Source organism: Clarias gariepinus, chromosome 12 (genome assembly GCF_024256425.1).
Source record: "Clarias gariepinus isolate MV-2021 ecotype Netherlands chromosome 12, CGAR_prim_01v2, whole genome shotgun sequence".
NCBI classification, from domain to species: Eukaryota; Metazoa; Chordata; class Actinopteri; order Siluriformes; family Clariidae; genus Clarias; species Clarias gariepinus.
This window is the reverse complement of record NC_071111.1, coordinates 7806535-7820945: the sequence shown is the minus strand read 5'-3', so window position 1 is coordinate 7820945 and position 14411 is coordinate 7806535. Positions and strand designations below refer to the sequence as shown.

The window sequence follows — 14411 nt, the reverse complement described above, 5'->3', positions numbered from 1 at the left end:
GAGAACATTTCTGGCCACACTGTTAACCAGCATCGTGTAGGTGAAGCAGGTCAACTCTAAATATCCATATTGATAGAAAGCAACGGGCCTGTGAGGCTGCCTCGTCCCTCTCTGCTCTTCAGGCGTGATATGGGGCTGTAACAGCTCTTGGCCAGCAGAATAGCTGACCTATGCTGTTTTTATATTGCTATTTAATGAGGGGAGGAAGACTCTTACAAAGCAAGATACCCTCCTCCCTCCGTTTCTCGGGATGCAAAAGCTGATGCCGGGATTTTAATATCTCTTTACTTTTTTCCTCTTTTAGAGAGCCAAGCTGAGAATTTCTCCAATTACATTTCGGGCAGGTAAACTCGGACGCCCGGCTGGGATGAATATGAAAATTCCCTCACGTCGGAGAAAGCGCGGACCATAAACCAAGAGCCTCCACGCAATCCACAAAGAGGCGACGGCTCTCTGCTCCCTGATTACCTTTGCGCCTGAGCGAAACGCATCAGCGAGAGAAATTGATAAATCATCATACAGAACCGGTTACTTAAAATGGAAATATATTGCTGTGATGGCAGAGAGAGGTTTAAATACAAATGGGTGGAAGTCACAGCTCCTGCCCTTAGGGACAAAGAAAACAGAGTGCTTTCCCCTTGTCCGTCCCTGGCAGACTTTTAAAGTCGCTGTATTCAATATATATTAAAATGAAACTCAGAAAAGGTTACCCGGGGCTCGGAGCAGGGTGGAGGTACATTTCCTGCAAATAACCACATTTGTACCAGGGATGACATTTATATTATATTTATAGTGTAGAGTTTAAATATACGGTGCTGTGCAAAAAAATAAAAAATAAAATGGCCACCCAAAAAAAAAAAAAATCTTGTTTAGAATAAAGTTGTTGTCCCGAAGGTACAGCAGCACAGATTTTATATTCATTGAAATTCACAATACTATGGATTTTCAACAAATTTAAATTTGTTACTTTATCGGCTACCTTGCACAAACCTGTACAAATATATCATTATGCTTTCCACCAGCTCTTTTGTCCCCCTATAACACTGGTGCCTACTGTACAGTATGTGAACCAAAAAAATCTAAATGTGGATTGCTATAGTCTTTTATTCTGTCTTTCTGACACAAAAAACAACTGTACAAAGATCTCTTGAAAGTACGTAGAAAAACACAATACATCATTCCGAGACAGGATTTGCCTTTGACTCTATTATCCAGTCCTCGAATATATCATTTCCTTTATGTCATGTTTGAACATTGCATCCTGAAAACCTGGTTTGTGGACTGAAAAAATCATTGTTGAAATGAAACTTTGACACTATATTTGACATACTGTGTTTGCTAAAACTTTTCCAATGGCTTTTCCCCCAGTTGTATTCAGACGGTGTTCGCTGTTCCTTCCCCCCCCCCATGACAAGTTACAAGTCAGAGGTCTGGTTAGCATCATCGGGTAAATATAGCATCCCAGCGATAGTGGTGGCTTAAATGGTTAAGGCTGTGGGTTACTGATCGAAAGGTCATGAGTTCAAGCCCTAGCACCACCAAGCAGCCCTTAACCTGGGACATGTGAAAAAAATCATTTCACTGTGCTGTAAGGTACACATGTAATAAATATAATTGAATTGAATCTTAGCGTTGTGTCTGTACACTCATGAGAAAAGGACTGTCTCAATCAGAGCACAGCTGGCCCTTAAACCAGATCTGATGCTACTGTAGCGACATAACTGAGTTCAGAAACATTGACCAGAGTGCCTTTTTACTACTTTAAAGTTTGTTAAATAACTTTTCCCCTGACATTTAAACAACAATTTGGTACATGGCTGAAATTGCGTAGCAAACTACCACAAGCTAAGTTTAAGCAGCTAGCATTTTTGGCTAATCAATACATAGCAAGCTAGCTTATATTTACTGACCAGTGACTTTATTTTACTTGTACAACGGAAGACAGTGTTCAGTTTTAGTGCTTTTGCTTGAAGCTTATCAGTATACTGTAGCTTAAATGAAAAAGAGACTTTTTTTCCTGTTTCTCAGGTAAAGGATGAGCAAAACCTCATGAGGTCACCGTGTGCACAGAATGAGACGTTTAACATTCAACAATAAAAAGTTTAAATTAGGTGACAATATATATATATATATAAACTATTTTCTTTTTAATTGCTGGTATAACACGTACTGTAGTACAATTAATTACTGACTCTTAAAAACTGTTTAAAAAATCACATATCGGGGGGGAAACCACTGCAGAGGATAACTGGATAGATACAGAATTAAAGCTTTTGCATAAATAAGGGGCAGAATTTTTTTATATTAAATGTATACTTTTTTCACTTTCTTATACAGAGTCAGCAAAAAAATTATCCGCATTTCGGGAAAGGAAAATAGTATGATGTATATTAAATTAATATAGTATAAATAATATTATCATATTATTATCATAACATTATCATATAAATCAACTCATAATAAATAGCAATACGTTTAGTGTTCAAATATTTATGCAAGTTTTTCTTTTCCTAAAGTGTGTATATATTTTTTGGCTGACTCTGTATTTATTATATTAGAAATGTAAATCATTTTCATATGAAACTTTTGTTGAAAGTTTTGCACAAGTTGTGTTTCTGAGCTGATCAGTTTCGTCTGTATTTTACATGAAATTGAAAAAGTATGTATTTAAACATAAATTATTTTTTATTATTACTAGTTTCAGTATCTGAAAAAAGTGGTCCATCTGTCATGATCCTGTTTCAAAAGATACAATTATTTCAATCAAATGTATCAAATTAAGAACATAAGCTGATTAAAGTTGATTTATGAAATGATTAAAATCCATGTTTGCTCTAACTAACACACAGCTTTTATTTTCTGAGCTATGCTGAACGTCATGTCCTCAAAAAGTTCATCCCGACGGCCCAGGAATATACAATGAACAATGGATGAATGAACAATTATTTTAAGTTCCTTGTGTAGTTCATTTCCTTTCATTTCTTTATATTTTGCTTTCAAAGTACTAGACCTTATATTTTTAATGTAGACTTAAAGGAATAGTTCTCCAGGCTTCCTGAAGGACTTTTATCCGTATCTCATTTTCAGTCCAGAATGTTTTTCGTTTGTTAAGCCTCACAGTGACCCATGAATCATTCAAGCATGAAAACATCTACTTTAAAGCATGAACCAGGAAGAAACAGGTGCAGATAACTAAAGATGCTGGGATTAGTATACTGTACTGGTGATGCTGAATGCTTATCCTTGATCGATTCTCAAAATCATAGAGAAAAAGTTTATGACATAGTTTGACAGTTTGATATCCTCAAGTAAATAAATGGGTAGTAGCAAAGAAAAAAAAAATCCACATGTATAAGACATGTAAAATATAAAAAGTCTGTTTTTTTTTTTTGGCTGAAATGTTAAGTCAAAAGGATGGACAGCTACAGTACGAAGGCAGCTGGTACAGTACGTACGACTGTCATCATCAGGAGGTCGCCGTTGCTTAGCAACGCTATTCCTGTGCTGTAGGTTTCAAGAATTTAAATTCAAGTGACTACAAAAAAAATACTGTAGATATGGGTCTGTTACTCTCGTCCCTTTCTTTTGAATGACCTCATACAAAAAACTAGGCAATCAGAGAAATATTACTTTACTGCATAACTAGTTGCAATAGTGAGAAACTTGGATTTAGGCACATTGTTGATTCCATCTAGACTTGCTCTAACGAACTTAGCAATAACCTTCAAAAATAAATATTTCCTACCTGAGTATATAATCTACGTAAAAAGAATGTCCGGTGATTGCACAACGATTAGAATTAGAATTAGAATGTGATGCTCTCCTTCAGTTCCATGTTAACAAAAACAAATCACACATTCAGAAAACCATAAGGGTGAAATTCATTTGGACGCATTTTAATTAAAAGAAAAAGAAATCTCTATTCTTTCTACGACAAATCAAATTCCAGCTCCAAAATCTCAATTCCCAGCAGTCTCTGCAAACAGAGCGGGCTTTAATCTCGTCAAACAAATATTGAATAATGAAAAAGGTCAAGGAGCACCGGCATTTTGGAGAGGTTTTGTCTTTGCATCTTATATATTTTATTTATTTAATTATTTTTTAGTCATGATTTGGGCTAAAAAAAAATGTGCAGCTTTCACCACGGTTAATCTGCCCAACCTGGTGGACTGCAAACGCTGCCAAACATACAGGTGGAGAAACATGGCTATGGAAATACGTCCAAGTCTACTCAATGTGGCTGCATTGATGGCCCTCGGATAAATCTGATTTTATTTTTATTTGAGGAAATCCAGTGAGCTTTGGAATTTCTATAAGGTATAATATAGTAATAATAATATCTTCATAATTTCCTAGGAGTTCACAGATGTTATCATTTATGTTATGTTTATTAATCACCTTTAACAGTACGGCTCATTACATGGCTACAGGACTGGATGCAATCTTTAAAGTCAAATCCATGAGTGCTTTCACACATATCATGATTTGGTTTGCTTTGTTTTCACACTGCACATAATGAACCAAACCAAAACAAAAAAAGGGTTTGGTGTTGAGTCTGTGTGAATGGAACCATGGTGTGTTTTCCTCCCTGGTGCAGATCTTTAGGCAAGTGAGAACACACTTGGATGTGAACCAAAACAACCGGCCCACATTCTGTTCAAGTAAGCCTCTGTTATTCCCGACCGACCTCCAGCGCATCAGGAAAGTGATTCAACTCTCAATCGAGTCAACTGTAGGAATGGAATCAAATGTACCGTGTTGTTTGTAGATGATCCGCTGTGCCGAGTTAAAGCACTGCAGAAACACTATGTAAAAAACCTTCTGCATATTTGGGCCACAGAAATGTACAGTATATCAATACCTATAATTAATTTAATGGCTCTGTGCTCTTTTATTGTCTTTTACTGTTATACACTATATGAAGAAAAAAGTATTTGGCCAAATTAGCAATGACACATGTCCAAATACACACCCTTCAATGTGGAGTTGGTCTTCCTTTTGGTCTTCCTTCCTTATAACAGCTTCCACTACTCTTGGAAGGCTGTCCAAAAGATTTTGGAGTGTTTCTGTGGGAATTCGTGCCCATTCATTCTGTAGACTAATGGTCCTTACCCACCAGACCGCAGACTGGTACCGGTACCAGGCTGTGGATGGTTTGGTGCCAGGCCACACAGAAAGAATGAAAAATATATATTTGATTTTATTTTAATTTTATTGGCTATCAGAGTCTGCGGTGTGTTTTAGGAATGTCTCGTTACATGGAAACAAGCTCCTTCGGCGTCGTGGTGTTAAATTTATTATGCACTTTATTATGCTTTGTTACAAGCGCGTGATGGCCGGTGCGTGGAAAATAAACTGGCTGTCTTACATAAAACTGGTCCATGGTGCAAAAACATTCATTGGAGATCACGGCTGTAGAGCATTTATGTGGTCAGTCACTGATGTTGGACGAGAAGATCTGGCTTGCAATCTCCGTTTCAGTTTAGGGTTGAGATCAGGGCTCTGTGTTAGGGCCGGTCAAGTTCTTCAACACCATGTTTTTATAGTCCTTGCTTTGTGGACTGGGGCAGAGTCATGTTACTCCAAACTGTTGCAACAAAGTTGCATAGGAGCATAGCATTGTCTAAGATATCTTGGTATGCAGAAGTCCTTCACTGGGGCAACAGTTATCAGGTTTGGACAAATGCTCAAGTCCATATAGCGTGTTTCTGGCCACCAATTGAAGTTTTATGAGTACAGTATGGCTTATGGCAGTATGAAGTTTTATGGCAGTATGAAGTTTTATGAGTACAGTATGTACCTTTAAGATTTTAACCGTGGTTCGTTCCAAGCGAAGTAGCAAATTAACGCACCTCTGTTTGCTATTGAGACTCAGCTTTAACTAATATAGCAGGTAAAAAAATAGGCTCCTAAACCTGTTAGTTATTCCTGATAAAAAATTTTCAGAATCAAAGCGATCCCTGTTAGTATTTTAGGTAGAAGATACAGTGTGTTTGTCCTGGGCTGATTATAATTTGCTTCTCTCTCTCTCTCTCTCTCTTACACTCTTTCTCAAGCTTTTGAATAATTCATAAGAAGTAAGATTCAGCTTGTGCAACATCGTATACAGCAGCTCAAACAGTGAGGGATGTTTTTTTGATGGAATAAGCGTGAGTGCCGGGTTTGCGTTGCCTCATTAGAAATGACTGGATGTATCTGAGTGCGTGATGTGAAGGAGTTAAAGGGCACGGACTCACCGTGACACTGTACTGGGACACGGAAATGTTACTGGGATGGACGCTCAGCCTGACGCATTGCTTGATGTCCGAGGTGAAGCGGCGTGGCTCTGATGACCTTTCACACTTCTCCTTTCTGGTGCACCTGTGAGAAGGAGACAAAGGAAAAAAAATATTTAGATTTCTGACACGTTTATTTCTTCTGATGCAAGTATTGGTCGATACAGGACTAAACTCTGGACTGGAATCAGGTTGTGATATATTTTATTCCCGTGTTTAGTTGTAGGATGTAAAAATAGCACAAAAGCACATCGCATTGCCCCTGAAGTCTTGTAAAAAGGGATGCCGGCTTAATCACTTAATTAGGAGGCCAGTATAGCGTAACATTGGATACTCAGTATTGTATAAGAAAAATATAAAGCGTAATGAGCGGACTCATTACTAGTTGATCCAGGATTCGATTAACATTCTATTCCGGCGGTGTAGCATTGCTTTGGATTGAACTCCTAGAAAGCCTATTTATGGAACTACAGCCAGCTTAGGAGGTTTAACAGATACATCAAGAGCTTTTGTAGCCTTCCTATGGTGTGTGTGTTTATATATATATATATACTGTATATAGTGTGTAATTAATCTAGCAGGCCCTCTACAGCCTACACAGCCTCTGCTGTGAAAAAAAAAATGTCTGAAACAGGTATAATTTATACACTTTCTGCAGGTAGGTTATTTTTCCAGCCGTGTTCATGTGTCCTCTTTTATGTTTAAAAAAAATGAGTGTATAAATTGGACATCTATTTTCATAAAGCACATGTTAATATATTCCCAGGAACAAACAAGCTGATGTCGTTAGATTAGTTTGCATTAGTTTTAGATTTGTTAGTACTTAAGTTCTAGCGAGAAAGGAACTCATTGATTTATCATTACTGTCATTATCCTGGTCAAGGTTGCGGCGGATCTGGAGAGTATCCTGAGAACACTGTGAGCGAGGCAGGAGCACACCCCGAACAGGTGCTGCAATCATTAAAAAATGATGTCTCGTTGTGACGGAAATGAGGTTAAATTTGTTGAGTTTCAGCCTGAAAGCAGCAACTTGACTTATTTTATGGGGGCGTTCAAGCAAACCGGGATTTTTAATTGTGCATAATAACTGAAAATGAGAGTTAAACTAAATATAATAAAAAAATTAAAAACTCCCTTTATTTCTCTATATAATCCCCTGCTACACTAATGCACCTCTCCCAGTGTTTCACTAGTGCTTGGACACCATCAAAGTTTTCTCAGCACACCGGAGCCGTGATCAGACTGCTCTGCATCACGTCTGAAACGCCGGCCTCCCAGGAACACGTGGCGAGTTCAGGACTGTATTGGAGGGATGTGGCGATAACTTCCAGCCGAGTTCCTGTCATGTGCAAGTGGTGTTGGTGAATAATTCCCACAGACAGGTACGTCTCTTCCACATGTCAGTGACAAGTCATCCATCAGTTTTTAAAGGATCAGACGTTCCACTCTCCAAATGTTCATGAGAACAACAACATTTAAAGCTTATTTAAAACGTTTGTGCCGTTTAAATGTTTTTCTACGAGTAACAGTTTCTATAGCTTGATGTCTTCTGTAAATATCAGTTTTACGCCTGCATTCAAAAGAAAGTCTCAGTTTGACTTGAAAACTCTTTGCATTTTGAATTTCCTTCTGGATCGTTAAAGAAAGTAAGTAGGTAAGTAAGTAAATAAATATCTTTCCATCTAAAGGGTTAGTGGTTAGCACTGTCGTCTTGCTCCTTCAGGGGCCAGGTTCGATTCCCGCTTCAGGGTCTGTGTGCATGGAGTTTGCATGTTCTCCCTGTGCTTGGTGGGTTTCCTCCAGGTTCTCTGGTTTCCACCCACCACCCAAAGACATGCAGATTAGTCTAATTGGTGTTCCCAAATTTCCCGTACTGTGGAATACGCGTGTGAATGTTGACCGAAGGTCCTACCACGGTCATAAAATGGCAATGAATACAGTTGTAATCACCATTGGCCTCCAAGGTCCCTAGTTGGACTACAGAGGTTCATAGATGGATGGATGGATCTATCAGTCTATCTATTATAAAATGTACAGTAAATTAATCTCAGTGAATATAAACATCTACAGAGTATCCAGCAGAGGGGATCGGGCTACCCTTAAACAGGTTATTTCAAATAAACAATGCAAATTAATTAAAAAACAGCTCTTAATTAAATGAATGAAAATCATGAATAAACCAAAAAAGAAAAAAAAAAAACAGCTAGAAGGAAAATCTCAAACAGATCTCTAGTGCTGTAGGGCTGTGTACGGAGAGAGAGAGGGAGAAAAAGAGAGAGAGAGAGAGCGACAGAGAGAGAGAACAGAAGGCACATAAATTCTTCTTTTCCTTTCAAACCCTTCTGCCTGCCACTCAGGACTCTGCCCGCTTAATCCTCATTGACTTCTACAAACTTCCGCAGCAATTACTGTAGGTCCAAATCAGTGTAGAGCAGGGCTGCATGCTGAGCAGAGAGAAAGCCGGTTTCTATCCGGGGCTGTTTGGGAAAGTGCCTCAGTTAAAGCTTTTCATGTGCCAGAAAGGGATGATAAAAAAAAACTGAGAGAGGTAGAAAGGTAGCGAGAGAGAGAGAGAGAGAGAGAGAGAGAGGGAGAGCGTGTGTTAGATGTGTGTATTCTAAAGTTAAGCAGCCTAGCGCAAAGAACTCTGCAGGAAGAATAGTAAGGAGTGCAGTAATCTACTGGCAATGAAAGCCAAGGGATGGAGGAGATTTAAGAGGCAACAATCGTTCCTGGTTCTCGCAGCCCTCGCTCTAAGCAGGTCTGAAAAGGTTTTTAATCAGAACGCCTGCCTTTGTAGCTCCAATCACACGGTTTGTTCCCCATTCTGTGGCCGATTCAATAAAACGCCCAGGCACAATGCGTTCAGAGTTCAGCCCCAAAAAATTCAGAAAAAGAAGTAAAAAAAAAGCTAAATCTAAATGTAAAGTTTACAAGTAGTGAGGGAGAATAGAAGAGAAACGTGTATGGAAAAATCACATTTCCACACGAAGGAAGGTTTATGTTCATTTTATCGTCATAAGCGCCGAAGTTGCACTCAAACACAATAACATGTGAAAAGTGAACATTATAGCAAAAGCCATAATTGAACAAAAAATAAATTGTTGTGTTTCCAACATGTCAAACTTTAACGTTTATTATATGTATAAAAAAATTAAAAGAAAAAACATGGATTACACTTAAAGTAAATCTCATAAAAAATTATTTTGCATAAATTCTAAGGGGAAAAAAGTCTAGACTTGGAAATCAATTGTAAATTATAAAAAAATCACACGTGAAACTGCATAAAAAATTCTACAAAAATCTGCAAAAACATTGCATGGAAAGTTCACACACGAAAATTATTTAATCTAAAAAAAACATGGGAAAATCAAGGACATGTAAAAAAAATCACACGTGAAAATGAACAAATTGCATTTAAAAAAATCTGTAAAAATAGTAAATAACTAAATCACACATGAAAATTTATGAATCTTGTAAAAAAATCCTCATATAAAAAAAATGAATTATTTGGGGAAACAAATCAGGTAGAAATAAATAACCCACCTTCGCACATCCTGTGTTAAAACGAATGCATTGAGATAAAAAAGTTACACGTGAAAATCAACTAACTGCACTTAAACAATTTCACGTGAAAAAAATCTTAACATGCGTATAAAAAAGGAAATCTTGTGAAAAAACAAACCATATGTATAAAAGCATTATGTGATTGTGTGTGTGTGTGTGTGTGTTCAGTGATGTCAGGCAAGGCCCCGCCCACAACTCATAATAATAATAATGACTTTCCCGAATGCAAACGTTTGGCTGTCTATCACCAGCAGGGGGCACAGCGTGTTGTGTGTATCAGATCTGAGCACCAGGGCGATGCAGGGGAATGAGTATTGAGTGAGTGTGAGTGTGTGTGCGAGTGTGAGATCTCCTTCAGGGGCGGGGTTAAGCGTGCTTTTATTTAACACCGCTGCTTTTACAGATAATAAACAAGCGGCGGGGCAGTACCCTGAGAGTCGTGTAAAAACATGTTTATGATCCGTCTCACAGCAGGACACACCTGTGATATACGCGGCCGGTGTGCCGCAGCAGGAGAATGAAGAGTGTGTGTGTGTGTGTTTTCAATTCAAGTAGAGCTGACTATAAAGTATATACAGTACAAATAAAGAGTAGACTGGATGAAGACATGAATATTTAGCAAAGCAAACAGTGATTTGATTCTTGTTGTGTAAAGAAAAGTCAAAGGTTTTGTTTCAATGACGTATCAGCAATGACTGCAAAACAAAACAAAAAAAAAACAGAAAAAGAGAAGTAGGAAACATACTTGGCAATCAACTGCTGCGTTTCCACTTTCCATAAGGAATAAATCACTCAGCCGTTATAGAAAAATATCCAGCAGTGTGTTTCTGTTATTACACTCAAGTTGATTATTTTCCCATAACAGGACAGCCTGAAGTGCTTTATTTAACATCTACCGAAACTATTTCCATTACAGAGAACAGTCACAGCATTACAATCACAAGTAACATGAACACATCAACGTTGGTTATCACGGTACCCCGAGGCTCACCCATGCCCGCAGACGCCAAAGATACAGCATGAATCGTAGGAAGAGTGAACGCTGGACATGATAGAAAAGGACGAGAGCACCCAAGTGCACTACAGCCCACCACACTCAGGGCACGAGGTCCAGCAGGCAAAGAGCGCAAAGCTGGGACGCGCCAGGAGAACAAGTCAGATCTACAGGTCCGATCCATTATACAACCCATAATACTTTTGTCCTGTTATGGCTGATCTGTATATATTAAAGATCGACATGTACGATTTACCCATTTACAGTTAGTAGTAAAAAAAATTTTGTCTTCAAACTAATAGTGATAATAATAATAATAATAATAATAATAATAATAAAACTTTTAATGTTAATTATTAAACATTAGCGTTAGTACACGTCGTTGTCGGTTAAAGCGTTTGTAGAAATAGTTTAAAGTTTAAAGCTAAAAATAATCTGCTGATCTTTAATGTAATCAGTGATAATATTATTATTATTTTAGGTTAAATCCCACGTACATGTCTGTCTGCATTCTGTACAGCAGAACTCTTTTGTCTGTTTTGTCTTAAAGCGACTCCGGCGTGTTATTTCAGCCAAAGTGAAATATGAACTAAACCCAGTAAAAATAATCAGTTTAGCTTTTCTTGTTAATATCTATTGGTGCAGGTGTTTGTTTACATTGAGCAAGTAGTGCACTAGTAGTTTACTGTAAACCAGAATATTAAATTCGGCACGTAACTGTTCATAACATCGCTTTTACATTTAACATTTTGATTAAAATACTGCTAAAGTTTCATTAAATTCTGTCCAGTGGTCGATTTAAGACTCGCCCACAGTTTGACGCTTGCGCAGTACGCTGTCGAAACTTCTGGTTTATAAACTGGAACATTAATGATCATAACTTCACTTCTACTGAACATTTTGATTTCATTTATGGTGCAGGTTTAACTTCTGGCTAATACAGGAGGACTGCCAAAATTTCATTACGTTCTGTCCAGCCAGATTTGTGTGATGCTGTGACAAAATCTGTCTCGACAGACTGGTTTCGGGTTCTTAAACGTATAAAACGTAAAGATATCATTGATAGCATTGAAAGAGCGCATGATAATGCATTAAAAGATGAAGTTGCGACCAATGTCCAGACAAAACGTTTCTTTTATTTATATAGATTCCTGTAAGGAGTCTCCAGTGTCAGAGCCTTACAACAGGCAGAACAAGCTGACGTTTTCAGATATTCTCATGGCATCTTTGTGGTTGCTTTTGTTTTTCTTTTTCTTTTCTTTTTAGCTTATTAATTTTAAAGAGAAAGTGTTCTTAGTAAGAGAAAGACTTGTTTTGCGGCTGTTCCGCCAATTTAAAAGAAACTCTATTTATACAGTATACACTAAATATAATAGAAAACTGCTGTAGGGTAATAAAAATCAAACACAGTTGGACAAGTCGTTATTGTAAAATAATCTACTGTGATGTTTGTAATGAGGTTGATTTTTTTCTCTCCTGTAATACAACATAACCCGGAAGTTTTTCATTGCGTCTTCACAGACTGGCGACTGCATTTCAGACATCATGTGCAGAATTATCCTGTATGTTCTTAACGGATTACTCTGGGCTATTTACGATCATTTGGATCATGGTTCTGTGGTCTGCAGGATAATCCAAAAAGATCTGAACGTGACCGCTTCTCGAACAGTTGACAGGCTTGGATAATTTTACACGCACACACACAGTAATACGATGTTATTATCTGATAACGCAGTCCATCTGGTGTATATGAGAAGGACAGAGTGCAGGCTGGCAGGCTAAGGGGAAGTGAGTCACGCTTTTTTTTTTTTTTAGGCACAGATGTATATTATCCTCCCCACATTGGCTCGTACTGACTGCAAGTGATTCGTTTATTAGTGTTGTGCTGATATCTCAGACTGAGGTGCATAGGGAATCCACTCATCCTCTTGTAACAGCTTTGTATAAATCTGAAACATGAGGATGGAGCTGGAGACGCAGTAACTCCAAACAGATCACAGCGTAATAAAAGGATGTATACTCTTATCTTTAAATAAACTTACCATGATGATGAGTATTTCTGCGATAAAGAATATGAATGAGATTAATCCGGGGGCCGTGTGTCTCCCAGCGCTGTCATGATGATAATGCAGCACAATTAATGAGGGATTTGACAGCGGGGGTCTCCTCTGGCTGGACCATCCAGCACACGCAAACACACACTGGACATCCTGACTCATAAATAAGTTCATAAATAAATAATCAGCCTAGCGGTGGTGTGATGCAACCTGACACAGTCTTTTTTTTTTTCTTTAAAAAGGCCAAAATGTTTTATTTCCCTTCACACTCCTAGTGCATTTTTTTTCTTTTCTTTTCAAATAACACATCATCATAACATTTTTACCTGCTTATACAGTAGTTACATATTTTGCACTCTGCAAAATTTGTCCAAGCATTGCAGTATTGAACCCAGGCCCCTTGTATGTCCTATTATTATAGAAGCTATAAAATGTTGTTGCGGAAAAATAAATCAAAACATTCCGACCAATCAGAGTGAAGAATTCAACAGCACTGTTATAAAGTACGGGCTTATCATTGTTGTCAATTATAAATGGACGTTTTGAACATTTTTCTTAACTGACATGTAAACATGTTAACGATTAATCTTTAACAATTGATAATAGTCGGATGCACATTTTTTTAATGTCTCTGATTCACAGGAGAACTGCCCTCTTGTGGATAGAAATGTAAAAATCATTGGAAAAATATAAAGCAAAACAAACATTATTGGTTAATACGTTTTTTTTTACTCATTTTAATTCTTAACAGCAATGAATCGATTAATCGTTAACATCCCCAGTCAATATTTTGTGCTTAATGACTCACTGCATTAAATAATGCATTAAGAGAAGAGTGTTTAAGATAATCATAATAATATTAACTCCGATATCGATATTGTATTGGTAAAAGCTCTGTTTAGAAAAAACAAGGAAATGATGTGCTCTTAAAAGAAAGTAAGAAAAAAAACAGTGATTTGAAAGTACGATGACTGACTAAATGATTAAAAGGTATGATGATTGAGAAAAAGTATGACTGTGCATTTTAAAATTCAGACCCCGTTGAAGTGTTTACTCCAATCCAGTACTTTTTCTCAGTTTCACCTCCGCTTCGTAAACACTCCCCTGGCAAACCGTGCTACTCTTACGAGATCAGAGCGCAATAGCGCAGTAAGACGTGTTGTGAGAAACAGAAAGGAGACAGAAAGTCCCTCTGCACCAGCCACAAGGGACACGAGAGGCTTTTGAAATGCAGTGGCCTATTCAGGCACCGAACCGTCGTGGGAGATAAGAGGAAAAAGAGAGAGAATAAAATATATAAAAATGGTTATGTTCTTATTCTGCAACGCACTAAAATTACTTTTATAACCAAAACGAATTGACATTTTTGAACACTGTGAAGTAGAAGCTCTGGAACCATTATGAGAATTATGAGAATATAATCACACTTTATTATATCTTGTTAAAATTTCAAGACAGTCCTGTGATGATTGTGTTGGACCAATCAGAAATCAGCACTACTACGCTACTGTATACTGT

At 37.6% G+C, this 14411-nt stretch overlaps 1 protein-coding gene across 1 annotated transcript in view; it reads right to left on the bottom strand.

Moving 5' to 3' along the window:
• Positions 1-14411, bottom strand: part of plxna4 (plexin A4) — a 320040-nt gene that overhangs the window by 94795 nt on the left and 210834 nt on the right. Inside the window, exon 6 of the mRNA XM_053508461.1 lies at positions 6237-6360. Coding sequence (XP_053364436.1) covers positions 6237-6360 — 124 coding nt within the window. The remainder of the gene's footprint in view (positions 1-6236; positions 6361-14411) is intronic.